General features: G+C 39.1%; 1 protein-coding gene across 2 annotated transcripts; it reads left to right on the top strand.

The window, feature by feature from the left end:
• The first annotated feature begins 606 nt into the window (after positions 1–606).
• On the top strand, positions 607–25,459 carry ASMTL (acetylserotonin O-methyltransferase like). Of its 2 annotated transcripts, none has more exons than XM_015620677.3 (13): positions 607–740; positions 1,731–1,862; positions 3,575–3,622; positions 4,251–4,315; positions 5,317–5,378; positions 7,285–7,393; positions 10,865–11,291; positions 13,178–13,340; positions 15,090–15,274; positions 16,984–17,113; positions 18,211–18,354; positions 18,855–18,977; positions 21,106–22,120. In XM_015620677.3, the coding sequence occupies exons 1-13, from the start codon at positions 648–650 to the stop codon at positions 21,321–21,323; spliced, it is 1,899 nt and encodes a 632-aa protein (XP_015476163.1). In that variant the 5' UTR covers positions 607–647; the 3' UTR covers positions 21,324–22,120. The 2 variants fall into 2 exon arrangements, with proteins under 2 accessions (XP_015476163.1, XP_015476173.1); XM_015620687.3 differs by lacking the exon at positions 21,106–22,120 and adding an exon at positions 24,137–25,459 and having other exon boundaries at positions 609–740.
• Positions 25,460–25,479: the final 20 nt, after the last annotated feature.

Genomic DNA, 25,479 nt, shown 5'->3' with positions numbered 1-25,479 from the left:
GTACGGAGCACAAATCCTAAGACGGGCAACTTAGGGACCTGGGGTTGTTAAGTCTGGAAAAAAGAAGGCTCAGGGGTGACCTTACCACTCTAGAACCACCAGAAAGGCGGCTGTAGCCAGGTGGGGGTTGGCCTCTACATCCAGGCAACCAGCGACAGGACAAGAGGAAATGGCTTCAAGCTGTGCCAGGGAAGGTGACATGGGTTAGAATTCCTTCACAGACGGTGTGATTTGATACACAAATTGAATGCCCCGGGAGGCTGTGGAGTCACCATCCCCTGAGGCGTTTACAGAAAAGCTGGCACTCAGTGCCATGGTCTATTGACATGGTGGTGTTCAGCCGTAAACTTGACTCAGAGGTCTTTTCCAATCTGATTCTGCGTTTCAATCCAGCCATCACCGCAGGGGACGGCCGGCACAGCTGCAGCCCTCCCCCTCACGGCGGGCCAGCTGCCAAGACCCTTTCCCCACACACGGCCGCTCCGCGCTGCCAGGCTACGGCCCCGAGGTTCTCCGGCCCCGAGGTTCTCCGGCCCCGGCCCCGGCCCGGCTCCGCCCCGCGGCCCCGCCGCCACATAAAGCCACCGCCTCCACCTCCCCGCCCCCGAGCAGCGTGGAGCAGAGGCTGCGGGCCGGCGGCCGCCGCCATGGTGTTGAACCCGGTGCTGGGGAAGCTGGTCAGCAAGCGGGTGGTGCTGGCCAGCGCCTCGCCGCGCCGGCAGGAGATCCTCACCAACGTGGTGAGTGCGGCCGGCTGCCGCTCGCCTCGCACGGGCCGGGGGCTGCGGGCAGCGGCGGCCGCAAGCGCCGGCCCGGGCCTGCGGGGCCCAGCGCCTCCCGGCCCGCCCGCTCCAGTGAGACCAGCGGGAGGGGAGCGGGGCAATAAAGGAGATGTCTCCTTTCTGAAACGCACTAGTGCAGAGCCAAGGAGGCTGTAACCTGTCATTCAGAGCGCTCAGCCCCTGCGGAGGAACGTGTCGGCCTCCCTGGGCGGGCTGCGGGAGGATTTAGAATACCCCTTGGGTATTATTACCTATCCAACTCAGGTTACTTAGTATTACCGTTCTTATTAATTCAACCGATAAATTGAACATAAGTGGAAGAAATAACTTCAAAATGAGGATGTGTGGAGAAGCACCGAGGTTCAGTCATGCACTAAGTTACTAGAAACAGCTTGCCTGCTGGGTGTAGTAAATGTACGAGTGTAACCCAGGGGCAAAAAGTTGGAAGAATAGTTGGGCATTTTTTTATGAAACCAGTCAGCAACTCTCTGTTTTGTTTTCTGTTTATCATGTGTATGAGGACATATAAAGTGCAATAAAGCTCCCATAAGAATGTGCATTGCTGTGCATGAGTAAAGTGCTATGGATGGATTCAATTAAAAAAATCCACTAATATAATCCTCTAGTTATGAAGTGTATAAGCTCATACTGTGAGTTTTTATACGAAAACAATAATGAAACTACTAACATAATTAGGTTATAATAAATAAGGGTGAAATCAAATATACACACCAGTTTCAAAGTTCTGATTGTTTTATTTTGCTTGCAAAAGATATGTATGCACTAAACACTGAGAAACATTTGGAGGGTTTTTTTCCTGTGTGTCGTGGCTGGGAGATATATTAAAATGTAAAAAGCAGATGTCAAATTTGCTACTTGCTTGATATGCCTTGGGAGCAATGTTTAATTATGAGGTCAGATTGACTGCATCACTTTCCTATGTTACAGGGCCTGCGGTTTGAGGTGGTTCCATCCTGGTTTAAGGAGACACTAGAGAAGTCATCTTTTACAGCCCCTTATCAGTATGCTGTGGAAACAGCAAAACAGAAAGCTCTTGAAGTAGCAAACAGAATGCATGTAGTAAGTTACTATTACAGCAGTGACCTTTTTGTCTTTAGGTGGTACATGTTACTGTGACTTAATTTGCTTGCACTGCTTAAGTGATCCCTGAGTCATTTTTCTCCACTGAGGGCTAATGTATGTTTTCCTGCCATTTGTGAAAGATGGTGTCTTGAAATTACCTAATCAAAAGTCTCATGCCTGCAGTTCAGTTTCTCCACAAACTGACACAGTCTGCATTTTTTGCCAGCATCATACCTACTCTTCTGCAGGATATATATTCCTTAGTTTCTTTGAACAGTCAGGGGTATGGCTGACCTCATTCCACATATTTGTTGGTTGTGGAGACAGACTCCATGGAAAACCATTGCTGTGATTCCAGTGCTTTGCTGTAGCTTTTGCTGAAGAAGTGACAAGAGTAGCTCAGAAATTATGAGTATAGAGGTACTGGAGGAAAGAAGAAAAATTACTTTTTCTTTGCCCGGAATGTTTTAAAGCAGAATTTGTCTATTTAATTTTAAGAAGGGAGAAGTTGACATGATTTCAAGTTCTGTTAGATAAGGCATGCATTTTGTATCCTAAATTTTATCAAAGCCGGTGATGCAACTTATACTATCAGTGGTGTTTGACTTACGCCCTTGGCTGTGATCAATGTTTGAACACATAAGGCTCTTTGCTACTAGAACCTATTTAAAAGTCAAAGTGATCAAATGTCACAAAATGGACCATAATAATTTTTAATAATATAGCTCTGAAAGAGAGGTGTTTGTTGATCCTATTCTAGCAAGAGAAAAGGAATATTGAACACTTTAAATGAACAGTGCAGCCAGATGTCACCATTCTTCAAAGCAAATATTGCATGATCTCCAATGTAAATTGTTACCCAGGATTCTGTAAACTACTTTCCAGACAATGGTACAACATAGGAGAGAGGATTTTAAACTCCTCTTCACTAATTTACTTACTTTGGGCTTTCATTGCAAAACACTGTGCTGGTGATAATGCTAATTCAGTGGATTTCAAAATGCTTCTTCATCCAGGAATTAGTAGAACGAATTCTAGATATTGTTAAGCAGTTTAGAGCACATCAAGTCTTTTTCTAGAAGAATTGCTTCCCTATAAATATTTTATTATAATGGTCACACAGACAGGTCTCATATGTTGTGATAAGTAACACCTTATAGTATGCAGGTGAATCAAATCTTAGCTATAAGGACAAGGACAATTTTAGCTTAAAGTCAAGAAAGGTTTACAAGGTTTATCACTACCTCTGATATTTGAAAAAATAAACCATTCCCTTTTGAGAGAAAAACACTTAAGTGTAGCTAAAAAAACAGGGTTTATTTTCCATTAAAATTTTACTTAGAAAAATGATCCTAGGGGGCTGTATTCTCTGGCTTGCAAACACTAGGCACCTCCTTTAAAGGAATTGTTAGCCACCTTGAAGATTGACTTTTGAGAATTCACTTCAATTTTTGGATGCATTTATTCATCAGTAACATATTTAGGCAAATTTGTGGCTTGAAAATTGTGTGCTCAAACCTCACTTCTATGGTGATATAAATGTTTAGTGTTTTGCAAACAGTGCAAAAGGAGAAACAGTGTCTTGTTTTCAGGTCAGTGTAGAGCCCTACTTCTAAATCAATAAACTGCTATTTTCTTATGTTAAGTCATAAAAGATTTTGTTCTCTTTGCATCTTCTGATAAATGCCTTCTTTCTTATGCTTTTGCAGAAGCATATGAGAACACCTGATATTGTCATAGGAGCAGACACTATTGTGGTAAGAAGCTTTTAGTGATTTAGCATTAATTTAATTTAAAAGTGTAGAAAATACTTGTCTCTTTAGGTGTAAGTTTGAAAGCTGCCTTCAGTGTGTGTTTATATCTGCGTTATGATACATCTTTTTAGGTTTTGTTGATATGGCTTTTAGGTTTTGGTTTTTTTTCCCAACAAGGTAATTTTTGAAATCCTGAGAGCTAGAAGCCTTGCTACTGGCTTTGGGGACACTAATACTGCCATAAATACTGCCTTGGATCCTCTAATATGTAATGGAAATTCTGGTCTCAGGTGACTCGTCAAGAAGTCCAGATCATGTGAACTGTTCAGTATTGTGCTTTGTAGTTGGAGGTCGCTTTATACCTGACATCCTCACAGAGACAGTTAGCTATTAAGGACAGAAAAAGTTGAATTATCCTTTTGTTTGAGAGGTGCAGCCATTGGAGGGTAGAATGTGGCACTTAAATGCTTGACACTAAATTACCTGTTCTACTGAAGTATCTGTGCTTCTTGCTCTATTCAATAGACACAAATTTGAAACCCGGCTGAAATCATGATTTAAACGTAATTTCTGACCTCAGTTTCTAAAAAGTGAGAAAAAGCAGCACACTCACTTTGTCTTTCTGTTTTAGTCTGTGGATGAGCAGATCCTGGAGAAACCAGTTGATAAGCAAGATGCCTACAGGATGCTATCAAGGTCCGTAGTTCTAAGTAAGATACGAAATTTGAAGATGCAGTTTCTCCATCCCTTAGATTCTCAAAAGGGTTCCACAGCAGGGATACATGCAAATTTTTTGGGGTTTTGTTTTGTTTGTTGTTAAGTTTAGTAGGTCAGCCTCTTCATTAGGGATATGAAATGTGCTTAATATTTAGCTTTTTAGAACTCCAGGAATACAGGCAGATAAGATGATACGTCTTTGCATATATCCAAGGTGTCAAATGAAAATTTTCACACACTGTTTCATCTTACAATTCAGTGTGGAGTCTTTTGGGGGACAGAGCATGTGAGATGCTTCTGATCACATCCAAAAATATCCTGGCTAATCTTCATAAGACTATTCCTTAAATAGTCTCTTTAAAGATTCAACATCCCTTGCAATTACACATCTATTGCATACACAGCAGATAATAAAGACCTCAGAACTAATTGGCCACAGTGTGGCACTCTGGAGCCACTACAGGAGAGAGCCAGGGGTAAGGGAATCTGGGCTCTTGCTCTGCTCTCTGGCTTGCCATGGGATCTCTGGAGGCCAGTCTGGATGAAATGGGAACATACATTCTAGTTCCCTATTACATGTTTAGTCTGAGTTGCATCACCTAGCTATTTATTGCCAGCTTTCAGTGAAGATGGCTGTAACAGCAGTGTTTGTTCCAACTGGCCTTTTCTAATGCATTTGGAATAGTCACTTTCCTGATGTACAGTGAATGAGCTGATACCATGGACTACTCTTACACAAGTGGTATTTTGGAGACTTGAAATGACTGCAGCTTTTGATAGTGTTTTTTATGTGGTTATTTTTTTGTTTGTTTTGCCAATGGCTTTTCACTGATACTGAAATAAAATTTATTTGTTTAGGATGCATGTCAGATCCATTGAGTAATATATTAATATAATGGTCTACCTCTCCTGCTCTAGCAATATAATCATGTAGAACATTTCATAAGACTGTTGCTTAAAGGACATTTTTTCCCTGACAGGTTGAATGGGAAAGAGCACAGTGTTTTCACAGGGGTGGCTATTATACACTGCCGCAGTAAAGGTATGCATCATTTTATTACAAATCAATATTTGTATTAAAAATTACGCTCATGATAGCTTGTAAACAGGATGGAAATGTTTCATATACAGTCTGAATTGGTTTTCTACTCAAGAACTACCTTATCAAAATACAAATTAAAATCTCACCACAAAAGCCAATATTCTTCCTATATTCAGTTGTCACATAGGAAGGAAAGTGACAAGACACAATGGAGTTTAGAAATACTGTCTCTGAAAGCTGTGAGACTAATTGAAAGTTGTGGAATATTCTAAATTAAGGTACTACAGACTGAGGCTGAGCTGAATGTGATCCATATTAACTTCATTTTGTGTTGTGCTCATACCAGTTGAAGCTTAATGCCTTAGACTGTTAAGAAGCTGTAGAGAACAATACACCAATGTTCTTTATCACATAATTTATAGAGAAAGGGAGTGGTTTTTATGGAAACTACCATAAATATAATTTGTGGAGTATTTGAAAGACATTGTCTGATAATTGTGCCAATAGTCTTTTAGTAGAGCTTTCACAGACATTTTGCTGGACATAGTCTTTCTGTACACAAATTAACAGTTTTTAATCTTTTCTGGATTGGTTGCTCTTAACTCTTGTAAAACAGAATTAAAGTTAGTGATGCAGTACTGTTCATATTCTAGTACAGTAGAGGGAGAGCTGCTGCAAAAGAAATAAAACATGTTACCAAGAGGTTCCTGTGAGCAGCAGTAAATAATACCTTTAATTGTTTATTCTAGGAAGAAAATTAAGTGTGCCAAACTGTAGTAGTGATGCTATAACAGCACATCTCATTTGAAGCTTGCAAATTTGAACTGCGTCACACTCAGATGAATGAAAATATACCTTTAGTCTGCAGGTTTCCCAAGAGATACAATTGATAGAACAGTTTTGTAGAATACATTTTTATTTACAGTTTGTAATTACAGTGTGTTTTTTAACTTGTTAAAGATGAGTTTTTATTCTGAGCTGACTAGAATTTTTTAGCAATACTGAAAACCATGGTACTCTGTCTTCATATGTACCAATATTCTTATTTTGTTTAGGTTTCACACTTTGACCATTAGAAGTTGGTTAGCATTCTTCCCTTGATCTGTCTGTACTGTAAATATTTCTTACTGCTCCTCAAGCATTTCCACTGCTACCAAAACTATCGTAACAGGAGATGCTGGCCTTGGTGTTTCTAGAAAAGGGTAGAGAGGAGCTAATAATCTGTAATGTGCACAGTTGTTTGTGCAAGGCTGTTACCTTTTGGACATGTTTTGGAAAAGCCTTTCTCTGCAGTGACAGCAGGCTCACAGTTACCACATGCAGCAGGGTCCATACCCAGGTGTGCAGTACTTTATTGCACCTTCCCTCAGCCACTTCCAGCTACCGAAGTCTGAAATAATCATGTCATCTCTTGAGAGATGATAGGAAGATGACAGCCATGGTTTTTGATGGGACTGCTGGATACCCAAGTCTGAAGTGCAGATGCAGCTGCAAGAAACCGCTTTTATGACAGCTACATGTTGAACTCTGATATGTTGTTAAGAGTTCTTTGACAACAGTCATAAAGTTGGAAGGGTGATTGTAGCCTTCTCTGTGCTCAGTGCTGGATGTGTGCGCCAGCATCCATAAATAGCTTTGTGTAAGCATTGTTAATTTAAGAATATATTCCATACAGGAAGGTAAGTCTGTTAGCCCTGCAACAGGACTGCAGAGGTTGAAAATGCAAACTCTAACTGTTTTGGGAAAGTTGAGTCCACTGTCCTGAAAGAACATTATTAGTCATACATCTGTGCAATATATTTAATTTTTCTCAAGCAAAACTTTCAGATGATTAAGAAATACAACCTAGATGTTATGCTCTCTAAACTACAATTCCTGTTTCTAATAAGGCATTTTCTTCCTGTAGACAATCAGCTAGAGATGGAAATCACCGATTTCTATGAAGAGACTAAAGTAAAATTTTCTGAGCTGTCTGAAGAGCTCTTATGGGAGTACATTCATAGTGGGGAGCCAATGTAAGTAAGACCCTGATGCTACCACACAACACTTGACAATGGGCCTTAGGGTACATTATTAAGCAAGTGTAAAACATTGTCATGTATTCTGTGAAATTTTGTTCTGTGTATGTGGTAAATGATAGTATGGGTCACTATTCTTTTATTCTTGTGTAAAGCTGTCATTTCTCCAGTGAAAGTGAGCTACCTTTTTAGAATTCTAATGAATTTGAAAAGTGAAGACCTGAAATACTCTGGATTAGAGCAAGCACTTGTGCAATATACAATTAATCTTTCTGTTAGCAGAGGCGTTCAGGGATCTTCAATGCCTGAGACAATGCATAGTTCATTACAAACTGGTGAAAAGAGTTAGTGTTGTATAATCAGGGAATCATGGAACTGTATGGGAAGAAAGCTAAAACTCAGTGTATTTAGTTTATGAAAATCACTGCTCTGATGTGAAGAACACCTTCTTAATTTTCACTTATTCTTGTGAAAAGTGAAAACACAATTTGTGTGTGTTGCTGTGCAAAAATTGTCCTTCAGCTTATGCATTTCTGCTACACTGATAATATTGCTACTGAGCCATATAGGCAACATGTACAGAGACAATATAGCAGCCAACAGTCATTAAAAAAAAAAAGTACTTCTTTGGAGACAACAAGGGAAAGGAATTTGTATTTCCTTTGTATTAGCTGAAGGCTTCTGAAGCTACAGTTAGCACTATGGACTGCATATCAGGTGATCTCATGTGAACTTTTGTCCCTGTAGGTTCAATTCTGACCATGTAAGAATATAAATTGTGGTGGTTTTTAAACTCATTTGTGCCATAAAACAATAAATCCGTGTTTTACTGGGGAAAGAGAAACCAGCATAGACTTTGGATATAGTTCAATGCTTATGTGTAAGTGAGGCCTACTTTGTGAACATGTAAGGTTCACAGCTTATTGAAAAGACTGATGTTAAATTGGATGTGGAGAGAATGTTTTGTCAAGACTACAGCTTGCAATAAATTCCTATGTAATTTTTTTGGAAGGTGATGTTTACTATGCTAATTAGTATGATGTTTAGATTTAGTGGGCTATAAGGTTGCAGTTTGGAGTAGAAATGACCATGGATTTTTAGGAAGAATGTGAGGTTGAAAATTATTTGGAGTATTATGAATATTTTCTCTGGAAGTAAATATGCTTTAGCAGCACTTTGCTGCAGCAAAAGGGCTTTTGAGCAGTGCTGGGTTCTGTTCGTTCTGCTAAAAAGGGTGTATGACATCAAGGGTTTCTCAGGGACCAAATGTTCAGAGAATGTATTTCATTACTTTCTGAGGCAGATGCCAGTTGATCTTTGTTTATATAATCCCAATGATAGGAAGCATTTATTCTGACTTTGCAAAGGTGCTACTAAACACACTGTCCTATAAATTTTGCAAAACAGTGAGGAAAAGTATCTCACAGCACTTTTTTTTGGTTTTTTTTGTTCCCTTCTCCATGTCCATATACACATGTTACACACTGCTAGGCATACAGGTTTTTCTAAACAAAAAGTGACCATTCCTTATTGTTTTAAAATATTTGACATGGAAAAATAATTTTTTGGAATAATACAATACTTAATGATCACATGAAAAAATAAAAGAAAAATTTACTAGTGCTGTTGAGGGTTAGACTGAGTTATTTTTCTCCAAGAAAATTGGCTTACAGCATTTAAGTCAATCACTGATGACAGAGACTAGTACTACAGGTGAATAACTGATATGGGAAAGGAAGGAGGGGAAATTGCTGTTTCAAGGTACCACAGTGATCCTAACTGTTCTGGGCTTGTATAAGGAATAGACTTAATTTCTTCAAGCTTCTTTGACCCAGATTTTTATTTTGTAATCTTTCCCTTATAAACAACTTTCTCTGTCTCTGCTTACGACTTCTAGCCTGAAAATCCTGTGTGGTTTCAGTAGCTCTCCTCTGATGGCAGTGAAACCCAAGGACTCTACTACAGTCTGGGAAGGAGGTGATGGCAGAGCCTAGAGCTCCACAAACTTTCCTCTGAAATAATAAAATGTAGAATGTAAATGTTCTTTTCAGCATCCAATCCCAGAACAAAGTGTTGTAGAAAAATAAATATGTGGCCAGTTCTGTTAATGTTCTTGCTGGGAGTATGATACCACTTCTTTTGATGGTTATAATGTTTTTTGCCTCCCTGTAAACATTCACCAAAATGACTGCAGCCTCATTTAAAAATGAGAAGACATTTTAATCATTATAATATTCCTAATTTAGTTGATGTAAGTCATAAGAGTGTTATAAAGGAAGAAATAATTTAAACAATGGCAAAGTTGTAAGGTAGTGCTTACAATACAAGATTAAAGGAAAATTCCTATTCTACAGTTTATAGCAATTCAGAAAATCCTACTTGCTGTTATACTGATTCCTTTGTTTTAGCATGCTATTAGAAAGGGAATCCAGAGGTAAGTACTAAAAATAAAGAGTTGTTTCTGATCAAATCTAAGATTAAAAATTAGCAATAATTTTTTGTGTAGTAACCTTCTTTCTCAAGAAGTTTGCATAATTCCATGCTACCTTAAGTTAATAGATCCAAGACTGACTGACCTTTGGTTTTTAAGCTTGCTGATGCAGGCTTTCAGATTTTGCTGTTATGTAGGAAACATACTTTTAACTGCCCTGTTCCTTGTATGAGAACAGTAAAATTGCTGGGTGTACTGCAGCTTATCTGGCTTGTATATATTTCCATTCCACTCCATGGCATTTGCATAATTATGTCTAAAGACAAATTAGATTTCCAAGGTTAGTTTCTGTGCATTTACATTCCTGTGCCAAAATTACCAGTATTACCATGACATCCAAGAGCACCATGTTGTGAACCACAACTCTGTTCTATCTCAGATGATTGCACAAGAGATGGATGGATAGGGCTAAATAGAGTAGTGGATCTTGTTTGAATAGGTTGCTCTTTCCCAAGAAAGCCCTTTCTTCCCATTCCTAATTTTAGGTATTCCTGTGACTGAGATCTGCAAGATGAATTCTATAATCTTTTTGAGTTCTAAAAGATCATCTTTGTTGAGCTCTTTTGGGACCTAACATTCCTAAAGGCTTTTCAGCCTCTTGTGGAATTGGGTGAGGGTCAGATGCATCTGGTGACCCAGTGTTGGTCTTGGTGACACCATTACATTTTTGGTAGCCACGATTTGGTAACCTATGACAATACACTCTGACTGCAGTCACCTGCTTCTTAGGTGACTGTTGCACTTGCAATGCCTGAACCATCAAAACCTTTGGCTACTCACCCTTAGTAGAAGTACTGATCCTTATATTTATCTTGTGATTTATAAATTGAAGTGTTGAGCCGACCTGGTACATTTAATCTGCCTCTAGCTTAGATACACTAGTTTTATTCCAGCTCTGCAGTACGGGTGGATTATTAGTGTTCTGTGATACCTCTACTCTAAACCTTATTATGTTGTTTCTGCTTTCTCTTCCCCAGGGACAAGGCTGGTGGATATGGTATCCAAGCCCTTGGTGGAATGTTAGTTGAGTATGTCCATGGAGACTTCTTGAATGTGGTGGGATTTCCTCTGAATCACTTCTGCAAAAAGCTGGCAGAATTGTATTATCCACCCTCTAAACATAATGTACAACATAAAAAGTATGACTCTATCCCTTCTGTGGACACTTTTGAGAACCTAAGTGATGGAGAATGTGAATCCTCAAATTTCACTGAGCACAAAGTTGCTAGTAAGTTGGACAGCAGTGGGATCCATTCCTCGGGAGCTGTTCACACTTCTGAAAACAGGTCTGCTGTCAGGACAGGTTTTACAGTGCCTTTGGAAAATCAGAATGGAGTGTTACAGAGTGCATCAAAACTTCCATCCAAAATTCTAGAGCTGATGGATGGTTTTAGAGCTTCAAAGGTAAGGGAAAAAAGTAAAACTACTCATTACATTATTGTCTGATATATTTGTTTCACTGGACTCCAGTATGTACCAGGGATTGTGAAATACTTCAGCTGGGGAAGGAATGTGTTAATAATTAGTAAAAAAGGACCATTGATGTCTTGGAGAATCTTAAGATAGCCAAAACTTCTGGTGCAGTGCAAACATTGCTGTGTTTGTCTTTTTGTATTGTCTTGTTTGTCTTTGTGTTCTATGAAATTTCAAGTTACCTATTGGATAATTTTGTCTCTTGAGTTGAGAGGGAAAAGAGGTTGCAGAATTTTTCCTTTTTTACTGATCAAAAGAGCACAACCAAGCTGGAATTATATACTCTTCAAAGAAAGCATTTAATGTGGTTAACCCACCTGACTTAACACTGTGACATGAATTGTGTATATTTTATTTCCTTTGTAGCCTTTAATGCTTTGCATTAGAATTCTGTGGAAGATATTAATTTTTCATTGCCCCTTCACAATATTATTTTTTAATAACATGTTTCATGTTCTGGATGTGTTAAACTGATATCCATGCTGTATCTGATGGAGGCATACTCGTAACAACTCACAAATAAGGTCACATGCTCTGTGTATCAGCCAGGCATGATGAGAAATGCATAGCTGGACATTTTGGTACTCCCAGATTTTCTACGTAGTTCCAGTGTAGCAAAGACAATAGTGAAGGAGTAATGAACAGTGATCGTTCTAATGATCACTGGTCTACATCAAGTTACTTGTTTTAGGAAGAGGTGGGAAAGAAGTGCAAAGTGGCAGTGAAATGCAAACTTGGAACTAAAGATCCAGCAGCTTCAAGGTGAATGGAGGGAGGCACACCAGACAGTGAACAATAGTTTTGCTGAAACAGTGGAGAGTTGTGCTCAGCTCTGAAGGAAGACTAGTGTGATCATGTGGTGTGGTTCTGTGGGCGGTGCTGCTTGCAGGCATGCAAAGCTGTCCTGAGAGGTTTGGAATAAAGTGCCTTTGAGGTTGCTGCATTAGTTAACTTCTTGTGTATCCAAAGGGAGTGATGTATTTGAATGGGTGAGATGATGCTTAGCATTTCTTCAATTTAAGTGAAAATAAATATGGAGAATCATGAGCATGTACATTACTTATACTGTTTACAGTGATGTGATGTGAATAGTTTTGTGCAGTGAAAGACAATGAAGGCTGGAAATGAAAGGAAGAGCTTTACTTTCCCACTACTCCAGTGTAAAGTCAGAGTATGAAGTACTGAATCATATGTTGAACTAGTGGGATTTCCCCCCTGCCATCACATCATGGATATTTGTAAAATAAATTACCAGTAGTGATGAATTGCAATCTGACAGAACTCATCATGTTTCCATTTGCAGAACAGGTTTAAGTACACAAAAGCATTTATTTCCACAAAAACTCTGAAGATTTTTTTCATTTTGTTTCTTGAACATTGCTTCAAGAACTTTATAAAGCAGAATAAAAATCTCGTGCAGGTGAAGATATTGCTGCCTATTGGTATTAAAGATTTAATTTGATCTTTTGATATTGGTTCATATGCTTAAGAATGTTCCCTAAGGTCAAATAGCCATATAGATGGGAAAGTGCTAAATATCTTAGTAAAGAAGTTTCATACAAAATGTGTAGGTTGCATTCTAGAATACTGTGAGTTCCCTTCTCTCCCAAACACAATTTTTGAAAGTTCTGTTACTTGGCTAAGATACTGAAACCCTCTGAGAAGGAAGGGAGCAATTTTTAGGAGGTTTGTTCAATTGTGTTGCAGTAGTTTAACAGTAGTTTTGTAGAATAATTCTAGAAAACTATGTAATTCTTTTGTTTTTGGATTGTAGTCCTTTAAACACAGCATGATAACAATTTCTTACCTGCACATAGGCTCTGTTTGTAGCCTCTAAGCTGAAGATATTTGATCATCTGAAAGACAGAGGTCCAATGAAGGCTGTGGATATTGCAAATGATGTTGGAACTTCTGTATGTGGAACTGAAAGACTCCTTGATGCATGTGCTTCTCTTGGATTACTGGAGAAAACACCACAAGGTGATTAATTTATCCTCCCTGCAAGAAAGTACTGAAAGACAGGCAGGACTGGAAAAGATGTTTTTAAGGTCACAGGTTCTGACTTGATATTGTGGGTAACTTGGATTTGGGGCAGAGGGGAATGGATTGTTACTCTTTTGCTTTCATTATTAGTAGCTGGATTTGTTTCATGTGGGGGAAGGCTTTATGTAATGAACACATTCAAGTCTCCTTTATTGAAACTTTAGATTGTTTTTGCTTTCTGGACATAATACTGACCAAATTTCTAAGAAAAGGCTACATGGGCAGTCCTAGGGAACATTGTAATAGCTCAGATGTGTCATCTGCACTTGAGTCACAATAACCCCATGCAGCACTAGGGTTGCTGGCGGGGGAAAAGTGGCTAGAAAGCTGCCCAAGGAAAAGGACCTGGTGGTGTTCAAGAGCAGCTGAGCATGAGCCAGTGTGTGCCCAGGTGGCCAAGAAGGCCAATGGCATCCTGGCCTGTATCAGCAATGATGTGGCCAGCAGGAGCAGGGCAGTGACTGTGCCCTTGTGCTCAGCACTGGTGAGGCCACAGCTTGAATTCTGTGGCCAGTTTTGAGCCACTCATGACAAGAAAGACACTGAGGTGTTGCAGCATGTCCAGAGAAGGGTAATGGAGCTGATGAAGAGTCTGGAGCACAAGTCTGATGAGGAGTGGCTGAGGGGGCAGGTGTTAAACCTGAAGAAACCTGAGAGTCAGAAGAGACCTTATTGTTCTCTACAACCATATGTCAGGATGTAGCTAGGTGGGAGGTGGTCTCTTTTTACAAGTAACAAACAGCAGGATAAGAGGAAACAGCCCCAAGGTAGGCCAGGGGACATTAGGGTTGAATATCAGGAAAAAAATCTTCCCTGAAAGGATTTCCAAACATTGTAACAGGCTGCCCAGGGAAGTGGCTGAGTCACCATCCCTGGAGGTATTTAAAAGGTGTGTAGATGTGGTACTTGGGAACCTGGTTGAGTGGTGGATTTAACAGTGCTGGGTTAAAGGTTGTACTTGATAACCTTAGAAGGCTTTTCCATTCTATCTAAAATGATTGCCAAATTCCATTTCCTACTCCAGCAGCACTGTCAGCTGCGGATCAGGCTTTTAACAGGGAGAGTTCTGCAATGTGTTCCTCTTAGTGGACAGCTTAAGTTTTAGTGCTTCTAACTGGAACAGTCCTTGAAGGTGTATGTAAATAAGGGAGTCAGTATTAGCATTACCTTCTTCAGTCCCCACTATGTAGTTCTAAGTTTCCATGGGCATTATTTACATAGTAAGACTTGAAATGGTTAGGTGTGAAGAAAAGAAAATAAAGGGAGATTTTTTTAACTCTGTTAGAGTACATGACAAATAAAAAAGACCTAAAGACAAAACGTAATGGAGAAAGCTTGAATTCAGGGAAGAAGCAGCCATAAGCTAAACAAAAATCTAGTCAAGAATGAGTGACTTCTAATACTGTACCTTGAATATTAGGTATCTGAGGTACTCTGGTTTAAAATTAAAAACATAAATCAGCATGTATCCATGTTTTCCAGCATCTAAATTCTTTTTTGAAACTATATACTTGCTCCTTTAAGAGTGATGACTTTCAGAATTAATTAGGTTTTGTGCAAATTTTTAGTAATGGATCATAAGATCAGGATTTATTAGTTATTTAGGCAGGGAAGCATGCCTTCAGATTTAAATAACAGTTGCAAAATAGTGAAACAAAGCTGTTACAACTGTGTTCTTCTCATAAGGTTACAGTAATACAGACTCAGCAAATACCTACCTGACCTCAGATGGTAAATACTCACTTCATGGCTACATTATCCATTCTAATGATCACCTTTGGCCTCTCTTCACAAACTTGGAGTCTGCTGTCAAAGAAGGGAGCAGGCAGAATCATCGAGCCTTTGGAAAGAAAGCAGATGATCTGTTTAAGGTAATATAAGCTCTTACTAGTATCAAACCAGCTGTGATGAGCCCAGAACCATTCTAGGGGCAAATGGAGACAGAGCTATCTGAATAAAGTTTGTCAGTCTCAGAAATGGTTAAAAATACTGTGCAACTCACCAGTCTCAGGCTTCTGTTCCCTTGAACTTTAGGCTGTGAAGTAGAGGAGCAGTCACAAAATACATTGGGAGAATTGAGTGCTGACAAAAATTTTCCAGATTAAGTGTTGCCCATCCCATTGACACACTCTGAAAAGAACCTCTGGGCCTGTTTAATTTACGTTTGTGTCCTTTTTATAACACCAGATAGTACCTTACTACACATGTACTCTGTCCATAGTCAGTTGATACTGATGTGTGTCCAGTTTTGACTGTGCTGTGTTGTCAAAGCTGATTTGTGTTGGTGCAGTGGAGAAGGGATCTAATCTCCTTTATGAAGTTTTGTAGTTTTGTATAAGCTTCAAGCTAATAATTTATTACTGATAAAATTGTCATCCTTCAGCCGTCTGTTTCAATCTGAAATTCCTTTCCCAATGCTAGCCTAGGTGGATGTGATCAGACTGGAGAATCACTTAGAGTTGTAACTAACCTAACTTGTCAATTACCCATCTGGTGAAGCAGCTGGAGAGGCATAAATATTTATGACTATGTAAGCAGGAAGCTGGTAGTGTGAGCACAAGAATATGTTTTTGACATCACCGCTGGCTTAAATTGTAGTTCAGACTACATCCTAAGATCCTTAATTTGTATTAAACTCCAAGGTAGTGATGAAGGCAGTCTCTTGAAGGAGATGTCTACATCCCTCATGTATAGTCAGTGGAACAAATTAAGGACTTCTGGAGCCTTAAAAGCTCTGCTAGCCTTGTGTTAGTATTTAAATAACTGGAGGACAGAAACTCCATTGGAAATCATTCAAAGGGTGTTTAAAGGGAGTTAAGATACTTTGCTTTAGGGCAGCTGTTGCAGTAGATGCCTAAATTTATTTACAAATTAAGTTGTTTAATGTATTCAAACTGGAGCTCATCCTTTATTAAACATCTGGGTTATCAACTTTGCTTGGGGGGGTGCTTGTGTCCAGTTTGATCCTGGGCTCCATATGTGTACAGGATGGTATGTCTGAGCAGAATCTATGGGCTGCCTATGGAACTGTGCACACCACAGCCTGGAGATGCATCCACCTCATTGGTAGTTGCAAAGCCAGCCATATCTCATGAAATCTGTATAAAAGGGAAACGTAAAGGGATCTGTGTGTATGTGTCCTTGAAAAGGTAAAGGTGTGAGGTTCTGCTACTGAATGTTTGCTTCTTCACTAATCAAAAAAACCTAGAATGATCTTTCATGCTTCTGATTTATGGTGTGGTCCAGTTATCTAAATTATTTCCCATAATGGGAGAATAAATGTTTGAGTGAAATGAAAGCAATTAGTGAAGATGTCAGGAAGGAGCACTAGAATTTTTCTTTGTTTCCTAAATCTGCCCTTTCAAGAGGTCTGTGTGATCAGAGTTCTTGAGGGGATGTAAAAATTTGCTTATCACTACAGCAAAGGATTTGGATGAGCAAATAGTCCGTGGCAATTCAATGGACCTTTTAATTTTGGGAATTCTGATGTTCAGCACATTTACCTACTGCCTTGATAGTACATAGTTTTAATTAACTAATGAAAATAAACTTAAATTGTGCTGCTTTCCCCCCTTTTTAGGACTATTATCACAGCCAGGAGGTAAAGCAACGTTTTATGGCTGCCATGCACAGCATTGCTCAGCTTACAGCAAGAGATGTGGCTACAGCGTTTGATCTTTCACAGTTTAAATCTGCTTGTGATTTAGGAGGTATTGCTTGTAATTGACTTTGTATACAAATTAAAGGGAAATGTTAGATTTCAGTTCTGCATTTTATTGCTTAATACATGTATATTATTTTACTGGCACTTCAGTAATGTTACCTATTGTTATTTTTTTGATATTGCAACGCCAGGATAAAAGAATGGTGCAGCTAATTAAAAGCAGAGTTACCTAAATGGAATATGAATAGTTCAAGATAAGTGAATGTTTGTCTCAATCAGTTACACAATTCAAAGCAGAAAGGAAGATAGTGGCTCAGGTGATATATAGCATTGGGCTGGGCGTGCCATTTTCAGCAGTGTTGTTGCTCTCTCTCCTTAGGCACATACAAGATTTTCAAAAGTAATTAAAGTAGTCAACCACCACTGCTGGGGTGTCAAACTTGACACACTGCACTGCTAAAGCAAAAGTTTTGATTATTTTCTAGTGGGTTTGTTTTGTGTATTGTTGTAGTTATTAATATCTAAGATGTCCACCAAAATATTGAAGACTAATGATATACCTGAAGAAACTCTGCTTTTTAGCATTCTGTTTTTTCACTCTATGCTTGGAGCTGCACAGAGGAAGTGTTATTACATAAGGAAAGATCCATTGAAGGAGGAATACATTATTTAGTGCCTGGAGAGATGGACAGCATCTCAGAGGAATTAACCCAATACTGGTACAACTGTTGCCACTTGTGCAGAGAATCCTAAACTTCACAATCTTTACTATGCTGGAGACTGTCAAATTTCATGTATCAGTGCTTTGTAAATGCTAAACAGTTAGAGGTGTTCTTCTTCAACAAATAGAAAGTCTTTGCCTTTTCATTTACATTTTGATACTCCTCAAAACACCCTGAGGTATTGATATCAAAGGTCACATTTGCAATTCTGTGTCAGAAAGGAGTCATGCCTGCATTCCACAAGCATTAAAACCTTGCTCTATCAACCAGGAAGTCCTGTTGCTCACATTAGTTGTTGAGCTGTCTACCTCTGGTTCTGATTGGATGTCTCTATTTTAATGGTATATACAGCCTTGTCTTTAAAAATGTCTGCAAATTATGGGAGAAAATACTTTATTTGACTTCTTTAACCTTTTAACAGGTTGCACTGGAGCTTTGGCTCATGAATTAGTACAAGTATACCCAAATCTCAAGGTCACGGTATTTGACCTTCCAGAAGTCATTGCAAATACCTCTTACTTTCAGCCTTCAGGACAGCACACTGCTCCAGTGACATTTGTGTCAGGTAAATGTAGCACATGATCTTTTGTCTGATTTCTGTTATCCTTGAGCACAGAACAGGCTCTTTTGCTGCTGCTCCAACCCCAAACATATCTTAGTACAAGACAATGTAGGTTCACCTGTGCTAAATGGGGATACTGTATTTTTCAAGACTGTTGGGATACAAAATGGTTGGAGAATGTGGCTAAATAGGTATGAATTAGTAATTTTTGAATGCCACTGGAAGCAGAGGCTGCATGTGTTTGTCTGTGGTATTTCATTTCTAGACAAGATCAACATGGTGATTACAAAGAACTTTGTCTCCTTCCTTGCTTTAGGTTTGCTCTCCATTTTTTGGTTAGAGAATTCTTGCTTGTGATGTGCTCTTTAACTACACTTTCCTTATCTGCAAATCACAGCATACCTGTACCTGTTCATTCTTGTTACTTTTGTATTCTGCTGAAGCGCCCTGTTTTTGTAGTATGTACTCTGTGGTTTCTGTAGGAATGTACTGTTTTCCAACAGGTGACTTCTTCAAGGACAATCTTCCAGAAGCAGATCTTTACATCCTTTCACGTGTTCTTCATGACTGGTCTGATGAAAAGGTACATGTGCTGTTAAGCAAGATATCAGCTGTTTGCAGACCAGGTATGTTTTTTTTCATCTTGTGAACTTGAATGCGCATGTTAATGTGCCTTTAATGAGCACTGACTAATGCTTTTCTAGTATGAACTTATGTTATCTTTTGTTCAATCATAGTAGCCTTTGTTTGAATGTCTAGGCTTGCATTATGAGAATACCTACTAAGAAAAAGAAGGAAACAAATCTGCAAATAAAACTATATGTAATAAGCTTTTACTGTAGTTGTAGGCTTCACAACTGTATCGTATCCCATCCCCAGTCTCACTTACTAAGAGAGACTTAGTAATGCTAAAGTCTTTCTTACCAAGCCCTGTATCATCAATTAAGTAAGAATGTGCTTATTTCTATATATAAAATTAGCCTAACTAAAGTTCCTTTGGGTTCATCAAGAAACAGCAGTTTGTTTTGCTGTTGTTTCGCTATTTCAGTAGGGTCCAGAATGTGGCAAATTGGCTGAAGTTCAGTACTACTTTATGCACACGCATACCATGAGAAATACGTAGCTTCTTTGACTTTCTAATGCATTTGAATCATAGAATCATCAGAGTATTTCAAGTTGGAAGTGACTCATAAGGATCATCAAGTTGAACTTGCATCTTGAAGGACTAGCTAAAACTAGTACATATGACTGAGAATGTCATCCAGATGGTCAGTGAACTCTGGCAGGTTTGGTGCTGTGATCACTTCCCTGGGGAGCCTGTTCCAGTGCCTACCACCCTCTGGGTGAAGAAACTTCCAAATGTCCAAACTTTCCCTGATGCTTCATTCCATTTCCTTGTGTCCTGTCACTGGTTCACCAGAGAGGAGATCGGCATCTTTCTCTCTACTGCTCCCTTTGAGGAAGTTGTACATGGTGATAAAGTCACACCTCAGCCTTCTGTTCTCCATTCTGAACAGATCAGGGAACCTCAGCTGCACCTCATGTGTCTTACCCTCACAGCCCTTCACCATCTTGGTTACATACACTGAGGCACCCAAAACTCTGCACACAGAATTAAGGAGTATGCTGGGTTGAAAGGGTTCCATCAGGATCCACAAGTCCAATCTATAGCCCTATGCAGGATGCCCCGAGGGTCACACTATGTGCCTGGGAACATTGTCCAAACACCCCTTGAATTCAGACAGTCTTGGTGCTGTGATTACATTCCTGGGGAGCCTGTTCCAGTGCCCATCTATCCTCTGGGTGAAAAGCCTTTTCTGCATACCCAAACTAAACCTCCCCTGACCCAGCTTCATGCTATTTCCTTGAGTCCTGTCACTGGTCACACGAATGAAGAGATAAGTACTTGCACCTCCATTATTCCTCATGAGGATGTTGAAAACCACAATGAGGTCTTCCCTCATTCTCCTCCAGGCTGAACAAACCAAGTGACCTCAGCTGCTCCTTATAAGGCTTCCCCTTGAGACCCTTCACCATCTTTGTGGCCCTCCTTGGGATAGTCTCTAATAGCCCAATATATATTTTTTTAATATTGTGATGCCTGAAACTGCACACAGTACTCTAGGCAAGGCTGTGCCAGCATAGAGTGAAACAATCACCTGTGTAGTGATTTAGTATCCTGTGCTTGGTGCACCCCAGAACACAGTTGTCCCTGGGACTGCCAGGGCACACTGCTGACTCATATTCAGGCAGTATTAAAGATCAAAGAAGACAAAAAGCAGAAAAGCCTGACCAGTAAGATCATGTGATTCCTTAATGCAACTGGAGGTCTGAAGTTTGTTTCAGAGGAGGGAATGCAAAATAAGACCCAGCCCATAAACTATAACCCTGATTATAAACTATGAAAGAAAATGTTGGGTGACTGTCTTAATCTTATATAAAGTTTGGGTTATGACATATGCATACAGGAGTTTTTTGGTTCAAATGAAAGCAAGGCTGAGTTTAAGAGCATAGACAGGAAGTGATCTGAACTTCTGGAGACAGTGCTCTAAACTCTCAGGTCTTTTTAACAATTAAATGGTTGTTTCTAGGAAGAGATCACTGAAAGTAAACTTCTTTCATAGATTTCCACTGAAGACCATGAAAAAAAAAACAGTCTGAGGGGGCCTCTGTAACTGTCACTTAAAAAAACACTTTTAAGTTGAAGCTAAAAATACTTACACGGAACCACTTTTGGTTGTTTTGGAAATGCAGGAAGTGCCTTGCTAGTGGCAGAAACTGTGCTTGATGAACAGAAGATGCACCCTTCTATAGCTGTGCTACAATCCCTCAGTATGACTGAAGGCAAGCAGAGAAGCGGCTCAGAATATAAACAGCTACTGGAGAAATACGGATTCACAGATGTACAAATTAAGATCACAGGGAACTTATTAGATGCTGTTCTGTGTTTCAAGAAGAGTCTGTTACTGTAGTGTGCCCAGAAGCAACCTGGGATGCTGAATTTTCACCCTCTTGTGCAATATGCCCATCATCAACCAGCTTGTATTGGCAGTTTAGTATCATTTTAGCTCTTTATCTGAAGTGTAGTTGTTACAGGCCTTAGATACAAGTTGGAGTGCAGCTTCTCCCAGAGTGAATTCTGTGTGTTTTAAAAAGCATCTGGAGCAGACCAGTGTGTGTGAAGTACCTTAATAACCAGTTCTTCTGCCAACTGTATTAAGGTTAAACTCAGCATAGCTATGTATAGCATGTCAAGTTAAAACTGCAAGCTTGTACTGAGCTACATTAATATTTTCGTTTTCTTGCACCTTAAAATTAAAGAGAATTCACCATTTGCAGTGTATTCAGTGGTTACTACTAATTTTTATCAGACATTAAAAATTAATATTGTACCATCTGCCTGAATTTGGGAGTGTTACTCTTTTTCACTGCTGTGTAGGACTTTACTCAAAAACATCTCATATATAGTCTTTTTAAACACTTTTTCTAAAAGCAAAAGTGAAAACAGAACAAACATCAAACCTGTTATTACAAGAGCTGTAAAATTACAGAGGAATTTCAGCAGCCTCTGGCCTCCAGCCACAGTATGTACCTGCACAGGCTGTAGCTGAGAGATGTTTATATTGCTTACTTTCACTTCTGGCATTTTCTGAATATGGTTGAATGGCCATATATGCTTTCTGTCTCATTGAGATGAGTTTTAGGATTTATGTATAAAACCTTGTATGAAAACTAAAAAATAAAAGTTGCTTCATGCTTCAGTCCTTAATTGGAGAAGTGCATGCTGTATCCAATCTCTTTAAGTAATTTGTCACTAATGTCACCTTTCCTAATGTTTATTTTTTTCCTGATATATTTATATTTTTTTTCCTTAAAGTGTAGTGGAAGCCTCTCTGGAAATTAAAGTTACACTTTCAGACTAGCTTTCTTCTCTGTCAGATGTGAGTTTCCTGCCTGTCATTTGTACAGCAATAGTCCCAGTAAACCAATGTGCAAGAGGCTGTGCCAATACTGAATCACCAACCTCAGCAAATTAGAGAGAGTTAGTAAGGAAAGTTAAGAGTTGCATCTGCTCGGATGTTACTTAATCAGGAGTTACTTTGCTCCTTGACCAATGGGTAAAGAAAAAGTGCCACAGTAACTCAACTCATCAGGAGAAGCAGGGTTCCTACAGAGCATTTCAGGTGTAGAAAATCAGGGAAATGTCAGACTTCATCACATTGGGGTTTTTTAATTCTTAGGAGGTTTCTATGAGTGGAATTTTGACTGATTTCATCTGTACAGACATTTAAAATAGATAAAGCCAAATATCGAAGAAGGTAAAAAAATTAAAATGTTTCTTTTCCACACTGACATGAAGCTTGCTCTTAGCTTAACAGGTTTGTACATTGAAAGAGACTCCTGGCAATTAGATGTGTCTCATCTCAGTCACGTTCATAATGCTGTTCCTTAAGCTGCTCTAAGCTGCTTAAGTCAGAAACAATCAAATCCTAAAGTTGGCACACCTGTAACTGTCAGAGACTTTAAAATTATGCCCCTAAGTACTATGTCTCTGACTGTACAATTTGAGTGTAATGTGTTTGGTTACCACCCAGCCTTCATCTACTCTGTGATTAATGCTAAGCATTAGTCCCTTGGGCATGGTGTCTGTGGTCATGCACCACAGCTTTGCATTCTCAGTATAATTAAGTGTTGGAGCAGGTGGACCAGGGAGGTTGCGGAATCTCTGTCCTTAGAGGCTTCCATGGATGAAGCTAGCCCTGAAGAAGCTGAGCTGATTGTTCTGAGTGGGAGGCTGGACTAGAGATCTCCTGTGGTCTGTTTCAGGCTCAGCTGTTCTACAATTATTTGATGCAGCCCGGTCACCTGAGGAATTATAAACTCATCTTACTAAGATACAAAATGGGTTTTTCAGTTGCTCTGAATATCTTTTGCTGACTGGTAGAAGGAATGGATTTAATAGTCTAACGCTGAAAAGATTTTCTAAGCAGTGTGCATAATTGAGGAAAATTTTCCTCAGTTATGAAGAATGAGGGGGGTTACATTTTAAAACTTTTTGACGATTATTGAGTGTCTGAGCTGTACAAGTTAAAATGGCTCTGAGGAGATTGTCTTAAAAGTCAAAAAAGGTAGGAATGTTATGCTGTACTTAATAAGAAAATCACTATAAACTGCTGCTATTTTGATCTGAGTTGGTGTAAGGCCAAAAGGCAAGTATGTATAGTGGTGATTTTGTTAGTAGCCCTCTGTTGGCTTCCTTTTCCCCTCACATGTCTGAATATGAAGAAGACTCTGTAAATCAGATAATTTCAGTTCTGCTTTCATCCTTTGATCAGTCCCACCACAAAGAATTTGGGTCCTAAAGAAATAACATACATAATGTGTTGAACAAAAAGACTGATGTCTCCTCTGCTTCTGTAATGCTTGCCATCCCCTCTTCTCTCTGCTTGGCATCATTTCAATATGAATGTGAAGCAGCAGTATATCCCAAAGAGATGCAACTCTGTTCCTAGTCTTACTGTTTTCTATAGTCCTCATGCCAAGTGTACAGAAGTCATCCCCTTTTCCCCTGAAAACAGAGATGTGACTTGACTTGTGAGTGATCACTCATACTGTGAAAGGGGATTTCCTGGGGTTTGTGAGAGGAGTGGATTAGCAGAGAAAATCCATAAATGATACGGGAAATCTCACAGGTCTTGAAGTTTGCAACCTTCTATATGGTAGCAGAAATTTTCTTGCCTGATAATGTATTAGAGCTGTTGCATGTATTTGTTTTTTAAATTAGGCTGTGCAATTTTGCTGGCTGAAATGGTGTTGGATGATGAAAAGAAGAACAGGAGCACAGCTCTGCTGCAGTCATTGAACATGCTTGTGCAGACAGAGGGAAAGGAGAGAAGTGGCTCTGAGTATCAAGCCTTGCTGGAACAACATGGACTCACAAATGTCAAAATCAGAGTAACAGGAAATTTGTTAGACGTCATTCTCTGTGTTAAGGCCTAGAAAAAAACATATTAAGTAGTAATTTTGATGTCTCAGACTTGTGTTTGATGTTTTGTAATTATCCAAATACATTCTCAACTTCTCATCAATACCATAAGCCATGAACCAAATACCATAAAAAAAGGAATGTAACAAGAAATGACAGCTTTATGGTGTTATTTTTAAAAAGGGGGAAATATTGATTACATTTATTTTGGACTTCAGTAGAATGATGCCAGGAGATTCTGTGGCTGCACAACACGTGTAGAACACAAATGGTGTAATCAGCCGAATGGCAGTATTCACACTGTTGAGAAATCACTGTTTCTTCATACTTGGTGCAATTAGAATAGTAGTTTTTAGACCAGTACACATTACTTTGCCCCTGTTCCAGCAGGTTAATGTTGGTATCATTTTAATGCTCCATTGCCATCCATTTTAATATCATTTTATGCTACACCCTCTACTATAAATAAACACTCTCAAATCAAATCAGCTGGAAACTGCTACAGCGATGGTGTAAGATTGGAAACAAGAACTGGAGCAGCAGCTTCCTGAGAGAGTCAAGACAGACTGCTCTGCTTTGAGAGAGGATTCTGAAAAAAAGGCAGTTATATAAAAGCACAAGTGTGATTGTAATTTGAGATTAAATGTTAGGACACCAAGTTTGTTTCAAGAACATCATCATACACCTTTTTAGCCCTACTTAATTTGTGAGCTCTTAAAAAAGTGGATAGCAAAATATGAGAAAAGGAGAAAAAAAAAAAGTGCAGAAACAGAAGAAAAAGCATGATGATAGACAAAAAAGGATTTCCCCCAGTCATATGCAGGTGAGCTCTCAAGGTGAACAGAACATGACAACTACAGACTGAACAGTTTTCCATTACAAGTTATGTGCCTTTTATCTTTATTTTTCATAATGACAATACTTAAGAGTCTTAGAATATAAAGTTCCTTTTAAATCAATAGAAAATTTTATGGTGATAAAATCTCAGTCTTGCAGACAAGGTATTGTGCTAAGAGAGTATTAACATTCAGTTACGAGATTTTTTAAAAGGAAAAAATAACACACTGTGTGTGCCTCCTTGAATGAATGTACCACAGCATTTAATAAATTATGTTCAAAATATGTTCTTGTAACACCCTATG

The sequence above is a fragment of the Parus major genome, chromosome 1 (assembly GCF_001522545.3).
Source record: "Parus major isolate Abel chromosome 1, Parus_major1.1, whole genome shotgun sequence".
In the NCBI taxonomy this organism is placed as follows: domain Eukaryota; kingdom Metazoa; phylum Chordata; class Aves; order Passeriformes; family Paridae; genus Parus; species Parus major.
The sequence above is the reverse complement of the archived record's forward strand: the minus strand, read 5'-3'. Positions and strand labels throughout refer to the sequence as shown.

Excerpts from the sequence above, each read along its gene's own strand:
- ASMTL (XM_015620677.3), top strand. The coding sequence starts at position 648 with ATGGTGTTGAACCCGGTGCTGGGGAAGCTGGTCAGCAAGCGGGTGGTG. Across the intron at positions 3,623-4,250 it reads TAGGAGCAGACACTATTGTG|TCTGTGGATGAGCAGATCCT; the intron begins GTAAGAAGCTTT and ends TTTCTGTTTTAG. Across the intron at positions 15,275-16,983 it reads AAGCAGATGATCTGTTTAAG|GACTATTATCACAGCCAGGA; the intron begins GTAATATAAGCT and ends CCCCCTTTTTAG.